We start from the raw sequence: 17,810 nt of genomic DNA, 5'->3' as shown, positions 1-17,810 counted from the left end.
ACATAATCCAATTTCGTTGGTAATGTCTTCATACATTCTTCCCTTTAAAAGGACTCAAAAAATAATACACAAGCAAATAAATCACAAGCATTTGTTTTCAGCTAAGTGACTGGCGGTTTGCATCATAAGGATAATATCTATTCAAAATGACTCCGCACTGACATTAAGGAAAAACTGGATAGATGATTGTGTCGCTAAATTGATTCGATGACTCACACAGTGGTCTTCTGTGGTTTCTCTGTCGATAATCTGGATTTCTCTCCTCAGTAGCCTATCACCTCTACCCCAGCCCCTCTCTCTCTCTCTCTCTCTCTCTCCGCCCCAAAACCGAGAGCTAGCTATTGGCTTGCGAGGTTTAATTATTTCACTCTCTCTCACAGGCTGCCCGACCACTGAAACACACACATCCATCTCATTGTCTGCTCTGCGAACCAGATATGCCGCCACTGTTAGCCTTCCTCGGCTGAGGTGGCGACAGACTGGCCCTGTCTAAACGTCATCAGTGCGGGGTAACCTGTTACTGGTGACAAGGTCAACGATTGCAAATGCTCAAGTTCCGCGCGTAGAATCCCCGGGTCAGATAGGAAGGAAGAAAACCGGCGCAGTGATGGGACAGTTTTCGGGAGGATGCTACCTGAGTTTGGGCATCGTTGTGTTTCTCTGTTTGCAGTTCCCGACTACCTTGGCCCGAGGTAAGAACAGTTTAAAAGGTGACTTTTTTTTGATAAACCAGCAGTGCTTGTTGTTGTGTTGTGCACGTGCAGGTATTTTCTCTAAAGTTGTCAGAGTGTGTTTTATGACATCCAATTGCACAAGGCTAAACTTTGCCATTATAAATGTTATTTTATCCGCATTTTAAATATTTCCCATTCTTCTCAACACAAATCCGCAGTTGTAGCACCTGTTATAGCCTGTGCATGTGAGTTTATATGGTGCAAATATTTTGTTCCATCAAATTAGACCTTTGGAATTATTATTCTAGGGAGTTAAAATGTTTCCCTATGCTGCGTTTTATCCCCGGTTTTGAACTGTGTCATGGACCTGCGTATGGATCGAAATTGCAACAGGCAACCACGCTCGCTGTTTGATTAATCTCTGCCTTGATTAACTTTTAGGCTACACATGTCGCCATCAGTTTCTTTTTACGATAACATTTGTGAATTCAAGCTAGAACATATAAAACAACATTTGATTTCCATGGCCACTAACTGTCAATATATTTTGCATGATGTGATGCGTAGCGGGGACACCCGTGGATATAATGCGGTGTAGCCTATTCCATCGACCCACACACAGTACAGAAGGCTGAAGTGAAGCTACAATTAATCACGCGACAATATTCAAGATAAAGACTGACTGACTGGCTGTTCATGATGGTCCAAATGTTTCCCGGAGAGACGCCTATTGGTATTTAGCGTGAGTGAATTAAATAAAACTCATTTCGCACCGCTCTGTCAGTTCTTCTATTCATTGACAGGTGTTGCTGTGATGGTCTCTCCAGGAGAGAGTGAATGGTTCACATCCCAAATACTACTCTTTTATGTAACACATAGTTGATAGTGACAGCTTGGACATATTTTATTGAGTTGGAAAAAGTGGGAGTTGGAAAATGTTGTAATTACAACTTAACCTCGTTTGAGAATTAAATTGTGTTAGGGTGAATAACATGATCATTAGACTGTTTGGTACGATTCGACTGATAGAGTGCATTCAGAAAGTATTCAGACCCCTTGACTTTCCTCTCATCAATCAACACACAATACCCCATAATGACAAAGCAAAAACAGGTTTTTAGATATTTATTTTTTTACAAATTTATAAAATAAAAATAAAAAGGAAATATAGCATTTACATAAGTATTCAGACCCTTTACTCAATACTTTGTTGAAGCACCTTTGACAGCAATTGCAGCCTCGAGTCTTCTTGGGTATGACGCTACAAGCTTGGCACACCTGTATTTGGGGAGTTTCTCCCACTCTTCTCTGAAGATCCTCTCAAGCTCTGTCAGGTTGGATGTGGAGCGTCGCTGCCCAGCTATTTTCAGGTCTCTCCAGAGATGATCGATCAGGTTCAAGTCCAGGCTCTGGCAGGGCCACTCAAGGACATTCAGAGAGTTGTCCCAAAGTCACTCCTGTGTTGTCTTGGCTGTGTGCTTAGGGTCATTGTCCTGTTGGAAGGTGAACCTTCGCCCCAGTCTGAGGTCCTGAGAGCTCTGAAGCAGGTTTTCATCAAAGATCTCTCTGTATTTTGCTCCGTTCATCTTTCCCTCGATCCTGACTAGTGTCCCAGTCCCTGCCGCTGAAAAACATCCCCACAGCATAATGCTGCCACCACCATGCTTCACTGTAGGGATGGTGCCAGGTTTCCTCCAGACTTAACGCTTGGCATTTATGCCCGTATTCAATCTTGGTTTCTTCAGATCAGAGAATCTTGTTTCTCATGGTCTGAGTCCTTTAGGTGCCTTTTAGCAAACTCCAAGTGGGCTGTCAAGTGCCTTTTACTGAGGAGTGGCTTCCGTCTTGCCACTCTACCATAAAGGCCTTGATTGGTGGAGTGCTGCAGAGATGGTTGTCCTTCTGGAAGGTTCTACCATTTCCACATAGGAACTCTGTAGCTCTGTCAGAGTGACCATTGGGTTCTTGGTCACCTCCCTGACCAAGGCCCTTCTCCCCCCAATTTGGCCGTGAGCTTTTGGAAGAGTCTTGGTGGTTCCAAACGTCTTCCATTTAATAATGATGAAGGCCTCTGTGTTCTTGGGGACCTTCAATGCTGCTGAAATATTTTGGTACCCTCCCCAGATCTGTGCCTTGACACAATCCTTTCTCAGAGCTCTACGGACAATTCATGGCTTGGTTTTTGCTCTGACATGTATTGTCGAATGTGGGACCTTATATAGACAGGTGTGTGGCTTTCCATATCATGTACAATCAATTGAATTTACCACAGGTGGACTCCAATCAAGTTGTAGAAGGATGATCAATGGAAACAGGACACCTGAGCTCAATTTCGAGGCTTATAGCAAAGGGTTTGAATGCTTATGTAAATAAGGTATTTCTGTTTTTTATTTTTTATAAATTTGCCACAATTTCTAAATGTTTTTTTTGCTTTGTCATTATGGGGTATTGTGTATAGATTGATGAAGAACATTTTTAATTTAATACATTTTAGAATAAGGCTGTAACGTATCAAAATGTAGAAAAAACCAAGGGGTCTGAAAACTTTCTGAATGCACTGTAAGTCCTGCTATGGGTCTCACTGGACCCTATCACGATGTTCTCCTCCCTGTTGAATCAACCCTGACCTCTTGACACCCACTTAACGTAAACCATATCTTACAATGAGGCATTTGCAAGTCAATTAGTGAAATAGCCTTAAGGATTTGATTCTTGCATATCAAGTATTGAAATCAACTTGAACCTGCATAATATAAATATTAGATTTAGGACTCTATTCAGCTGTTGGGGTTGTGGCTGAGTAGGTTGAGATACTGTGTATTGGGAAACGGTGCATCGGTCTGCTTAAGTTTATTAATAAGGCATTGGATCCATCCCCATCCTTTCAGGCTTGTAAATAACACTTATTGTCATTTTTTCTCTTCCCTCCTCTGTCATTTTTCTCCTCATTCTTACTGTCTTGGCACCAGTAGCTTCCTACCCCTAATGATGTTCGTTGTTCTGCATCTCAATAGAGGATAATGGATATATCCAGACCATTGATAAAACTGATCAGCTCTTATGTGTGCTCACTCATCCTTTGGTGATAATATCCTAATGCCTGTTTCCATGTTATATTATTCTGTTATGTATACTTGTTTCATGATCCACTATATCAGAAGCACAATTGAGACATCGCCTGCAGTTGTACAGAGTAGCGTCGGAAGTTTACATACACTTATGTTGGTGTCATTAAAACTTGTTTTTCAATCACTCCACACATTTCTTGTTAACAAACTGTAGTTTTGACAAGTCGGTTAGGACACCTACTTTGTGCATGGCACAAGTAATTTTTCCAACAATTGTTTACAGACAGATTATTTCACTTATAATTCACTGTATCACAATTCCAGTGGGTCAGAAGTTTACATACACTAAGTTGACTGCGCCTTTAAACAGCTTGGAAAATTCCAGAAAATTATTTCATGGCTTTAGAAGCTTCTGATAGGCTAATTGACATCATTTGAGTCAATTGGAGGTGTACTTGTGGATGTATTTCAAGGCCTACCTTCAAACTCAGCCAAGACCTCAGAAAGAAATTGTAGACCTCCGCAAGTCTGGTTCATCCTTGGGAGCAATTTCCAAACGCCTGAAGGTACCATGTTCATCTGTACAAACAATAGTACGCAAGTATAAACGCAATGGGACCACGCAGCCGCCATACCACTCAGGAAGGAGACGCATTCTGTCTGCTAGAGATTAACGTACTTTGGTGCAAAAAGTGCAAATCAATGCCAGAACAACAGCAAAGGACCTTGTGAACATAACCAACATAACCTGAAAGGCCGCTCAGCAAGGAAGAAGCCACTGCTCCAAAACCGCCATAAAAAAATAAAATAAAAGCCAGACTGCAACTGCACACGGGGACAAAGATCGTACTTTTTGTGGAAATGTCCTCTGGTCTGATGAAACAAAAATAGAACTGTTTGGTCATAATGACCATCGTTATGTTTGGAGGAAAAATGGGGAGGCTTGCAAGCTGAAGAACATCATCCCAACCGTGAAGCACGGGGTGGCAGCATCATGTTGTGGGGGTGCTTTGCTGCCGGAGGGTCTGGTGCGCTTCACAAATAGATGGCATCATGAGGGAGGAAAATGATGTGGATATATTGAAGCAACATCTCAAGACATCAGTTGGGAAATTAAGCTTGGTCGCAAATAGGTATTCCAAATGGACAATGACCCCAAGCATACTTCCGAAGTTGCGGCAAAATGGCTTAAGGACAAGAAAGTCAAGGCATTGGAGTGGCCATCACAAAGCCTTGACCTCAATCCTATAGAAAATTTGTGGACAGAACTGAAAAAGTGTGTATGAGCAAGGAGGCCTTACAAACCTGACTCAGTTGCACCAGCTCTGTCATGAGGAATGGGCCAAAATTCACCCAACTTATTGTGGGAAGCCTGTGGAATACCACCTGAAACGTTTGACCCAAGTTAGACAATTTAAAGGCAATGCTACAAAATACTATTTGAGTGTATGTAAACTTCTGACCTACTGGGAATGTGAAGAAAGAAATGAAAGCTGAAATAATCTCTCTACTGTTATTCTGACATTCTTAAAATAAAGTGGTGATCCTAATTGACCTAAGATGGGGAAGTTTTACTCTGATTAAATGTCAGGAATTGTGAAAAACTGAGTTTAAATGTGTTTGGCTAAGGTGTATGTAAACTTCCAACTTAAACTTTTTATATTAAATGGAGTGACCTGAGTTTTGGGGCTGAGGAGAGGAGACAGAGACACACAGAAGCAGCAGCAGGTTTGACACAGTGCTGTTGGATGTTTCAGTTGCGACTCACCATCTGATATAGAGAGGGGGGAGGGGTATGAATAAATAGCTATGTAGTGGAGTCATCTGTGGGAGAACTCATGTTTAATTTATCTCAAATATGGCAACCCATCTCTCCAGCCACCACTTTGATTTAACTGACATTAAACGGGAGGAATTCATGAGCTCAATATCACAAACTGGACTCTGGGGTAGACGTAACATGGTAAACGACAATCTGTGACACTCAAATTAGTATTATATGTTACATTTGGTATGGTATTTATTAATTTGTGGATGTCCATTGTTAATTTCGTATGATATGTTACGAATTGCAATTCATATGATTTGTTGTGGCTAATGGTAGCTAGGTGGCTAGATGGCTAGGGGTTAGGGTTAGGAGTTAGGTTAACCCCCTAGAGCCGATATCCACACCCCTGTGGAAATCAAATTAGCATAATAAAAACATCCCCTCCAAAATCCACCTGTTTAAGCTAGAGATATCAGTTTTTTTGTATGGGATGCACCGCAATCCACTGCATCCGCCATTGTCGGCCTACCACATCTGTGGAAAATTGTCTTCTCATATCTGTAGCATCCAAACAGCTTGGTCAACAAACAAATATGGAAAGATTAGATTCTCATAAACATGGTGGTTTTCTCCATTTTGTTCCACGAAGCGTCTGAAATCGGTACTGCTGATTTGCCAAATTCTGTCTGTAGTGGCTGAACTGTTTGGGCTACACACTAATATGACTCTACCATCGAAAGATGAGAATCTCACAAACACGTCCAGTGTCTTCAGAAAGTATTCACACCCCCTTACCCTTTCCACATTTTGTTGTGTTACAGATTGGGATTAAAATGGATTGAAATGTAATTTCTGGTCAACATTCTACACAAAATACTCTAATGACAAATTGGAATACAAATTCTAACATTTTCTAACACCTACAGTGACTACAAATTGTAACACCTACAGTGATTTAAGTCAAAACTGTAACTCAGCCACTCAGGAACATTCACTGTCTTCTTGTAAGTAATTCCAGTGTAGATTGGGCCTGGGTTTGGGTTTATTCTCCCACTGAAAGGTGAATTCCTCTCCCAGTGTATGGTGGAAAGCAGACTGAACCAGGGTTTTGTCCAAGATTTTGTGTGCTTAACGTTACGATTACAAGCATACCCATAACAGGATGCAGCCACCACTATGCTTGAAAACATGGGAAGTGGTACTCAGTAATGTGTTGTATTGGATTTGACCCAAACATAATATTTTGTATACAGGACAAAAAGTGAATTGCTTTGCCACGTTTTTTTGCAGAATTACTTTAGTGCCTTGTTGCAAACAGGATGGGTTAGTATTGTGGAGTAACTACAACGTTGTTGATCCTTCCTCAGTTTTCTCCGATCACAGCCATTAAACTTTGTAACTGTTTTAAAGTCACCATCGGTCTCATGGTGAAATCCCTGAGTGTTTTCCTTCCTCTGCGACAACTGAATTAGGAAGGACGCCTATATCTTTGTAGTGACTGGGTGTATTGATACACCAAAGTGTAATTAATAACTTCAACATGCTCAAAGGGATATTCAATGTCTGCTTTTATTACCATCTATCAGAAGGGGCCCTTCTTTGTGGGGCATTGAAAAACCTCCCTGGTCTTTGAGGTTAAATTTGTGTTTGAAAGTCACTGCTCAACTGAAGGACCTTACAGATAATTGTATATGTGGGGCACAGAGATGAGGTAGTCATTCAAAAGCCTTGTTAAAACACTATTATTGCACACAGAGCGAGTCCATGCAACTTATTATGTGACTCATTTTTCCTCATAACTTATTTAGTCTTGCCATAACAAAAGGGTTGAATACTTATTGACTCAATACATTTCAGCTTTTCATTTGTTATAATTTTGTAAACATTTCTAAAAACATAATTCCAATTTGACAATATGAGTATTGTGTGTGGGCCAGTGACAAAATACATCTAAATGTAAGAGAAAATGTGGGAAAAGTCTAGGGTTATTTTGCTCTAGGACACTTACAAGCCTTACAAAACTCATCTGAAGGTATCCTTGTAGCAGTTTAAAGTCTTGTACCAGTGCCCAAAAAAGGTGTTAAATACTTTACAAAAAAAATATATATATATATTTTTTATAAATATTCCAGAACTTTCATATATCGCTCAGATAGAGGTCGACCGATTTATGATTTTTCAACACCGATACCGATTATTGGAGGACCAAAGAAAGCCGATACCGATTAATCAGCTGATTTTTCAACACCGATACTGATTAATCGGCCTATTTTTATTTATTCGTAATAATGACAATTACAACAATACTGAATGAACACTTATTTTAACTTAATATAATACATCAATAAAATCAATTTAGCCTTAAATAAACAATGAAACATGTTCAATTTGGTTTAAATAACGCAAAAACAAAGTGTTGGAGAAGAAAGAAAAAGTGCAATATGTGCCACGTAAAAAAGCTAACGTTTAAGTTCCTTGCTCAGAACATGAGAACATATGAAAGCTGGTGGTTCCTTTTAACATGAGTCTTCAATATTCCCAGATAAGACGTTTTAGGTTGTAGTTATTATAGTAATTATAGGACTATTTCTCTCTTTACCATTTGTATTACACATACCTTTGACTATTGGATGTTCTTATAGGCACTTTAGTATTGCCAGTGTAACAGTATAGCTTCCATCCCTCTCCTCGCCCCTACCTGGGCTCGAACCAGGAACACATCGACAACAGCCACCCTCGAAGCATCGTTACCCATTGCTCCACAAAAGCCGCGGCCCTTGCTGAGCAAGGGGAACAATTACTCCAAGTCTCAGAGCGAGTGACGTTTAAAATGCTATTAGCGCGCACCCTGCTAACTAGCTAGCCATTTCACATCGGTTACACCAGCCTAATCTCGGGAGTTGATAGGCTTGAAGTCATAAACAGCTTGAAGCTGCTGGCAAACGCAGGAAAGTGCTGTTTGAATGAATGCCTACGAGCCTGGTGCTGCCCACCACCGCTCAGTCAGACTGCTCTATCAAATCATAGACTTAATTATAACATAACACACAGAAATACGAGCCTTAGGTCATTAATATGGTCGAATCCGGAAACGATCATCTCGACAACAAAACGTTTATTCTTTCAGTGAAATATGGAACCGTTCCGTATTTTATCTAACGGGTGGCATCCATAAGTCTACATATTCCTGTTACATTTCACAACCTTCAATGTTATGTCATAATTACGTGAAATTCTGGCAAAGAGGGTCTGGTGCACTTCACAAATAGATGGCATCATGAGGGAGGAAAATTATGTGGATATATTGAAGCAACATCTCAAGACATCAGTTGGGAAATTAAGCTTGGTCGCAAATAGGTATTCCAAATGAACAATGACCCCAAGCATACTTCCAAAGTTGTTGCAAAGTGGCTTAAGGACAACAAAGTCAAGGTATTGGAGTGGCCATCACAAAGCCCTGATCTCAATCAGATGAACATTTGTGGGCAGAACTGAAAAAGTTTGTGCGAGCAAGGAGGCCTACAATCTTGACTCAGTTGCACCAGCTCTGTCAGGAGGAATGGGCCAAAATTTACCCAACTTATTGTGGGAAGCTTGTGGAAGGCTACCTGAAACGTTTGACCCAAGTTAAGCAGTTTAAAGGCAATGCTACCAAACTAATTGAGTGTATGTAAACTTCTGACGCATTGGGAATGTGATGAAAGAAATTAAAGCTGAAGTAAATAATTCTCTCAACTATTATTCTGACATTTCACATTCTTAAAATAAAGTTATTATCCTAATTGACCCAAGACGGGAATTTGTCAGGAATTGTGAAAAACTGAGTTTAAATGTATTTGCCTAAGGTGTATGTAAATTTCCGACTTCAACTGTACATACAGGACCAGTCAAAAGTTTTGACACACCTATTAATACCAGGTTTTTTTATTTTATTATTTTCTTATTTATAGAATAATAGTGAAGATATCAGATCTATGAAATAACACATGGAATCATGTAATAACCAAAATATATTTGAGATTTTTCAAATAGCCACCCTTTGCCTTGATGACAGCTTTGTACACTCTTGGCATTCTCTCAACCAGCTTCACCTGGAATGCTTTTCCAACAGTCTTGAAGGAGTTCCCACATATGCTGAGCACTTGTTGGCTGCTTTTCCTTCACTTAGCGGCCCAACTAATCTCAAACCATGTCAATTGGGTTGAGGTCGGGTGATTGTGGAGGACAGGTCATCTGATGCAACACTCCATCACTCTCATTCTTGGTCACATAGCCCTTACACAGCCTGGAGGTGTATAAGGGCTATTCACAGCCTGAACACTCTGTCATTCAGCCTACAGTAGCAGCCAATGTGTGGTGTTCAATGTTGGCCTTACATTCCATGAGACAAATCACCAACAAAAAAACATGATTCTTGACATTAACTTGCTTATCCACTTGTCCTTCAGACAAGTACGTGACTAAAAATGTTGTGTTTTTATGCAAGAAACCACTTTTCAACATAAAATGCATTATTATTAAAATACCATTAGTTTAGACAATCAGACAAATTATGCTAACCTCAGCCTATTGGCGAGTTTTATTTAAACCTGTCTCAAAATACAACATTGCCCCTTTAAGACAAAAAGAAGTCTAGGAATGTGCATGTTTTGTCCTCTTGTAGGAAGCAATCACTCCCTCATTGCTGAATTACAAATGATTTATAACTGGGATAATAACACACTAACTACGCAGTTTTACAGCTATTTTCCCGCAATTCTACAAATTTTGCCATAGGGTGGAGAGAAATGCATTTTTTTACTTGATATAAGACTGAGAGTTACAAGAAAATCAATGGGGGCCCCACTGTCGGTGATTCGACCATGATTACTACAAGTTTCGATAGTCTTGCGGTCAGCTAACTTACATCTGGCTGCATTGGACCTTTTAAGGCAAGTTTTCTGCAATTCTACATATTTTACAATGGGGCGGAGAGAACTTTTCAATTTTATAACAAATGTTCATTTTGCTATGGGGCAGAGAGAGAAAAATCCAGACTATCTATTTTAACATATTCCTCATCCATGGATTTATGTGGATTTGTATGTGTGGATTTGTATGGAATCTTGTTGTGGGATTTGTTTCTCTCATTTGACATCTTTGTGGGGGTATCTTTGTTGGCGTAGATGAGCTCCCGTGATTTCCCTCACTGTTTTGGTGTGTGTGTGTGTGTTCGTGCGTGTATGTTCAGCCATGTGTTTTAGTTCGTCTCTCTCTTCATATGTGTATGGGATGTTGCTGAAGCCTCAAGTGTTGTCAACTCCACTCTGCTGCAGATGTGCTGCACCACTCTGCAGCCGTTGTCTCTCTACAGCCTTTGAGCTTTCCTCTCTGTGTTCGATAGGAACATTGTGTTGCTGTCAAGCGTTTGCTGAAAGGGGAGCCTTGGAGATAACTGCCCATCCTCAATTCACCATTCACCGCCTCTGTGGTATTGTGGTATTTGTGGTATTTCACTCAGTAGATATGGGTGAAATTGAACAAAATCTGTTTTTTTCCCGAATTCTTTGTGGATCTGTGTAATCTGAGGGAAATGTGTGTCTCTAATATGGTCATACATTTGGCAAGAGGTTAGGAAATGCAGCTCTCTCTCTCAACCTCTCTCAACCTCTCTCAACCTCTCTCTCTCTCTCTCTCATCCTCTCTCAACCTCTCTCAACCCCTCTCTCTCTCTCTCTCTCTCTCTCTTTCAACCTCTCTCTCAACCTCTCTCTCTCTCTCTCTCTCAACCTCTCAACCGCTCAATCTCTCTCTCTCTCTCTCTCTCTCTCTCTCTCTCTCTCTCTCTCTCTCTCTCAACTTCTCAACCTTTTGCCCCTCCGCCAATGGGAAACACTTAACTGTCCTCCAGAAAGCTTAAATTTAATAAATATCCCCTCCCTTTCTCCTCCGTTTTTTTCCCTCCCTCCCTTGCAGCTCCTGTCAGTGTAATTTAGTTTCAGCAGATTGTTGCTGTGACAAATACTTTGGCTCTGGAGCTATTCCTCACCTGATGAAGGGAGGAAGACAGAGAGAGAGAGAGAGGGAGGGATGGAGAGAGAGGGGGACTAGGGAGAGGGGAAGGCAGGAGGGTTGGAGAGTGGCATGCTGGGGTATCTGATGTTATCCGTCATTGCCATGGCAGCATTCGTCAATAACAGCAAGCATCTGTCACCTCGCTCCCTGATGAATTAATTTTAAAGGTAATCAAAAGCAAATAAATATTTAATGACTTCGAGGGCTGAGAAGAAGGGAAAAAAGGTGTGTTTGGAAGGGTTTTGGTCCCGGAAGGTAGAAAGTAAAGATTGGTACCTGGATGAATCAATGAGTATACACTTAGACAACATTGATACCTTTCTTAATATGGCTAGTGCTAGTCCTTGGGGATGTGTGAAAACACCAGCACCACAATCAACCAATGATATGCAGCTAGTGCATAATATATTATTGATGCCATACAGCAAAATTGGTAATACTAATATAGAGCAAAATAGATTCAATGGCTGTAGACTGTGTGCCTGAATAAATGACTCAATGCTTGTAACACATCCATCTCATTTGAAAGATCAGACAAGAACAAATACATTCATCAATACTGTACTACTGCTTATTTTGACCCAGCCAGTTGGGTTTTGTGAATAACCCAACATGTTGGGTTGTTGGGATTACCCAAACATGGTTTAATTTACCATGAGTTTGGTTTTTATTCATTTACATTTTGGGTTGACCCAGCAGCTAGGTATTTTTTAATGTAATCCTTAGGTTATTTTCAGGAGGCATGGTTTATTAGGGGTGTGGCTTTCAGATATACGTTTTTGGCCACCTGTGAGAGTAAATGTCATTCATGTTCATCATGTTAGGTTTTCAAATGATGACATATTTTAATATAACATATTGGTAACAAAGTAGGAACTATCCCAACATTGAAATTTGCATAGGCTCTTAATAAGGAACTCAGACACTTGTGTAAGCCTCATTAAAGCTACAAAATGTCACGGTTCAACCTTAACACGTGATAACAATACAACAGGACTGATTAACTGGAGTTACATTTTCTCCCGGTGGTCAAGAATAAGGCCCTAATAAGCCACTCCTCCAGTCTTCTGATCTGACTAGGTTATATCTCAATAACCCAGCATTAATAACCCAGCATCAACAACCCAACCTTGCTCTTTTTAAAGAAAGCAACCCAACTAAGTGACCCAATGCCTGCAACACAGCAGTTAGTTCATCCAAACAACACAGATTTTTTTGTGTGTACCTGTATATCAACAATATAATCTTTGCCATAAACTTAATCATATGCAAGTAGCATCATGTAATGTATAATAATAGGTCAGTGACTTACAGGAACGAGCATTACCGTGCCAATTGAAATTAGCACGCTTCAGAGAGGATTGTCTGTATTTTTAAAACACCCCAAAAAATGTGGTCTACTGATACATCTCAGTGTAGGAAATTATGGACTTAGCCAAGCTCAACCAGGGTGGTTATAAGGAAATCTATTAACTTGGAAGTGGCCGTGTTTGACACTAGCAGTTCGCTAATCATATTAGCGTTCTGTGTCTGTCATGGACAAGACAGACTTCTCACACAGACGTAAGACGTTTCATTACTGTCAGATACCTCACTAACCATGAAGGGACCAAGTGAGGCAATACTTGGCAAGGTGGCTGGCCTGACCAGTCATCCGTTCTCCAATCCCAATTTTGCCATTGGTCCCCCATTTTGTGAATTCCAATGAGGCGTGTTCTTTGTAGTGTGGAAGTGAGGGAGGACTAGATTGGGAGGTAAATAAAAAAATTACACTGAACAAAAATATGAACGCAGCAATTCCAAAGGTTTTTACTGAGTAACAGTTCATATAAAGAAATCAGTCAATGTTACGTTCTGACCTTAGTTCCTTTGTGATGTCTTTGTTTTAGTATGGTCAGGGTGTGAGTTGGGGTGGGCAGTCTATGTTATTTTTTTCTATGATTTGGTATTTCAGTGTTTGGCCTGGTATGGTTCTCAATCAGAGGCAGCTGTCAATCGTTGTCCCTGATTGAGAACCATACTTAGGCAGCCTGTTTTCCCCCTTGAGTTGTGGGTGATTATATTTTCTGTTAAGTGTGGTTTGCACCTGACGGAGCTGTTTCGGTTGTTCTCTTTTGTTACTTTGTATTTAGTGTTCAGTTCAGTTTATTAAAAGTATGAACACTTACTACGCTGCACCTTGGTCCTCACCTTCTTCCACCACCAACAATGGCCGTTACAGTCAATTTAAATAAATTCATTAGGCCCTAATCTATGGATTTCACATGACTGGGAATACAGATGTTTATTTTAACTAAGCAAGCCAGTTACAAACAAATTCTTATTGATGGCCTAGGAACAGTGGGTTTAACTGCCTTGTTCAGGGGCAGAACAACAGATTTTTACCTTGTCGGCTCTGGGATTTGATCTTGCAACCATTCGGTTACCAGTCCAACACTCTAACCAGTAGGCTACCTGCCGCCCCATATGCAGCTGTTAGTCACAGATACCTTAAAAAAATAGGTAGGGGCACGGATCAGAAAACTAGTCAGTATCTGGTGTGACCACCATTTGCCTCATGCAGCACGACACATCTCATTTGCGACCTATGAAATGTTGTTCCACTCTGTTTCAATAGCTGTGCAAAGTTGTTGGATATTGGCGGTAACTGGAACACGCTCTCGTACATGTAGATCCAGAGCATCCCAGACATGCTCAATGGGTGACATGTTTGGTGAGTATGCAGGCCATGGAAGAATTGGGACATTTCTAGCCTCCAGGAATTGTGTACAGATCCTTGCGACATGGATTGTGCATTATCATACTGAAACATTGAGGGGATGTAGGCAGATGAATGGCACGACAATGGGCCTCAGGATCAAACTGTGCATTCAAATGATCATCGATAAAATGCAATTGTGTTCGTTTTCCCTAGCTTATGCCTGCTCATACCATAACCCCACCGCCACCATGGGGTTACTCTGTTTATGATGTTGACATCAGCAACGCGCTCGCCCATACGACACCATACACGCTGTCTACCATCTGCACGGCATAATTGAAACTGGGATTCATCCGTGGAGGAGAGCACTATTCTCCAGCATGCTATTTGCCATCAAAGGTGAGCATTTGCCCACTGAAGTCGGTTACGACGCCAAACTGCAGTCAGGTCAAGACCCTGTTGAGGACGACGAGCACACACATGAGCTTCTCTGAGACAGTTTCTGACAGAAATTCTTCGGTTGTGCAAACCTACAATTTCACCAGCTGTCCGGGTGGCTGGTCTCAGATGATCCCGCAGGTGAAGAAGCTGGATGTGGAGGTCCTGGGCTGGCGTGGTTACATGTGGTCTGCGGTTGTGAGACCCGTTAGACGTACTGCCAAATTCTCTAAAACGACGTTGGAGCTGGCTTATGGTAGAGAAATGAACAATAATTTCTCAGGCGTTCAGCTCTGGTGAACATTCCTGCAGTCAGTATGCCAATTGCACGCTCCCTTAAAATTTGAGACATCTGTGGCATTGTGTTGTGTGACAAAACTATACATTTGTGTCCTTTTATTGCCCCCAGCACAAGGTGCACCTGTGTAATTACCATGTTTAATCAGCTTCTTTATATGTCACACCTGTCAGGTGGATGGATTTGTCTTGGCAAAGAAAAAATTGTCACTCACAGGGATGTAAACAGTTTGTGCAAAACATTTGAAAGAAATAAGCTTTTTGTGCGTATGGACAATTTCTAGTATCTTTTATTTCACCTCATGAAACATGAGAGCAACATTTTACATGTTGCGTTTCTATTTTTGTTTGGTATATGTTGTCATACACCAGATAGGGGCAGTGAAATGTGTTGTTTTACAGGGTCAGCCATAGTAGTACGACACCCCTGAAGAAAATTAGAGTTAAGTGCCTTGCTCAAGGGCACATCAACCGTTTTTTAACCTTGTTGGCTCGGTTATTCGAACCAGTGATCTTTCGGTTACTCGCCCAAAACTCTAACCACCTGCCGCTCATACATTATTCATAGCACCCCTGCCCTGTCTGTCCGTCTGTCTGTCCTCTTAGGCTGATTAAAGTGTTTGTGAGTGTCAGTGTGGTGCAGCATAGCCTCTCGACGGATTAACTCTTACCTTTTCTCATTTTGGAAAAAGTCTGTCCTCCGTCCTCTCTCCTCCGTCTCTCTCCTCCGTGACCCGGAAACCGAAAAGTTGTTGAGGAGAGTGCTACCTTTCAACAAGGGTAGCCATGTGTATCCTACCCGTGTCCTTCACTGAAGAGTTTTGATATCTTCCAGACCACTTTTGAAACCGTTGTTTTTTTCCGAAGGAGAAAGCATGCAAATATTTAAATTATAAGCTACGTATCCTTTTTTGCATAAAATGTCTTGCACAACTAGCTAAATAAACTTTTTCACTTTAAATATTTATGTACCATTGTTTGCCTGATGTGACAAATGGAGAGGAGTTTCTCCTTTCATACAGCGCATTTTTGTCCACGTTCATTTTCCTTGCTGCCTCTCCTTGATTGCCATTGGCCTTCTTGAAAAGCAGGCGAGAGAGGACGCAGGAGTTGAGCAAATCCAATTGAGAAAAGGCCCTTGCCTCGCTCCCTCACCTCAGGCACCACGGCTTGTAAAACCGACAAGGCATTTTCTTCCTTACAATAAAATGGGGAATGAATTTCCAAGGCCCTTTGAAGATTTCCTCTACGCTCTCTTTTCAGAAATTCTCAACTCTGCAAAAAATTATCTAATGCAATATTAGAATTCAATGGAGGCTTTCAAAATGAGCATTCACCATCAGCCTTGAACTGAAGCTCTTAGACGGCTTATAGGTTGTGCTGGGCAATCATAATCACATGAAACTAAAACTCTAGTTACCTGCCGAAGGATTTGCATAAGCACTCAATTTATTTCCCATTATTCATCAACACAAACACATTTATTTTAACAAGTTACTCGTTACTTCTAAAAACATTGGCACACTTTCTTTAATTTACCACGTTACAACCTGGATTAGGTGATTTGGCCCCTGCTGCAGAGCCAGGCGCTTTGTTCCTCGTTATGAGAGCTGTGTTTTTCTCCTCAGAGAGGGGTTTGCCTTTGTTAGAGTATTTTGGTGGTTTGGTGTACAACAGCAATCCTCCGGCTGTGCTGCCGTGGTGGGAGACAGAGCACTACGGGACTGAGAGGTACACCTGTGTCTGCAGCAGATGGTGGAGACATCCCTGCGAATTATTGCAAATCCTTTCCGCGCCTCATGCCTCGCTCCCTCTCTTACATCCCTTTAGACGTCTAGATACTGCTCTCTCGCTCCCTCTCTACATCCCTCTAGATACTGCTCTCTCGCCCCCTCTCTCCATCCCTCTAGATACTGCTCTCTCGCTCCCTCTCTCCATCCCTCTAGATAATGTTATTTCGCTCCCTCCATCCCTCTAGATAATGCTTTCTCGTTCCCTCTCTACATCTCTAGATAATGCTCTCTCGTTCCCTCTCTCCATCCCTAGATAATGCTCTCTCGTTCCCTCTCTCCATCCCTCTAGATAATGCTCTCTCGTTCCCTCTCTACATCTCTCTAGATAATGCTCTCTCACTCCCTCTACATCCCTCTAGATAATGCTCTCTGGCTCCCTCTACATCCCTCTAGATAATGCTTTCTCGCTCCCTCTACATCCCTCTAGATAATGTTCTCTGGCTCCCTCTACATCCCTCTAGATAATGCTTTCTCGCTCCCTCTACATCCCTCTAGATAATGCTCTCTGGCTCCCTCTACATCCCTCTTAGATAATGCTCTCTGGCTCCCTCTACATCCCTCTAGATAAAGCTCTCTCATCTCCGTCTCATACCAAGCTCTCTCATCTCCTTCTCATACCATTTGTTCCCTTCTCTCTATCTCTCTCTTTCTATGTCTCTCTCGCTCCCTTTTTATCTCCCCTCTCTCACCCCCCTCCCCCTCTCTAATGTGCTATGCCATTGTGCCGGTGTCTACAACAGGAATGCATTATGGGTTTAATCAGCATACAAAATCGTGCCGCTATGGCACAATGCCACCGGAACTTCAAATGGCAAGCCGGACAGTGGGGGCGGGGGAGCCACCGCACTTGACTGTCTACCCCTGAGGTCACCTACTGCACATCAGCTTGTTGTTTTTTTCCCCGGCCATCAGTGAGTAGGTGGCCCAGGGCCCTCCGGTGCTCGGGGTTGGTGGGCGGGTGGGTGAGTCGGTTTACTCCACCGATGACTGTCAACGTAATTCCATTTGCTCCCCCTG

General features: G+C 41.7%; 1 protein-coding gene across 2 annotated transcripts in view; it reads left to right on the top strand.

The window, feature by feature from the left end:
* The first annotated feature begins 378 nt into the window (after positions 1–378).
* Positions 379–17,810, top strand: part of LOC139408561 (netrin receptor UNC5D-like) — a 309,780-nt gene continuing 292,348 nt past the window's right edge. The window contains exon 1 of one of the 2 annotated variants that reach the window (XM_071152611.1): positions 379–692. In XM_071152611.1, the coding sequence (XP_071008712.1) occupies positions 608–692 (85 nt within the window). In that variant the 5' untranslated portion in view covers positions 379–607. The remainder of the gene's footprint in view (positions 693–17,810) is intronic. The other variant, XM_071152610.1, reaches the window with a different exon arrangement.

The sequence above is a fragment of the Oncorhynchus clarkii genome, chromosome 5 (genome assembly GCF_045791955.1).
Source record: "Oncorhynchus clarkii lewisi isolate Uvic-CL-2024 chromosome 5, UVic_Ocla_1.0, whole genome shotgun sequence".
NCBI classification, from domain to species: Eukaryota; Metazoa; Chordata; class Actinopteri; order Salmoniformes; family Salmonidae; genus Oncorhynchus; species Oncorhynchus clarkii.
The sequence above is the reverse complement of the archived record's forward strand: the minus strand, read 5'-3'. Positions and strand labels throughout refer to the sequence as shown.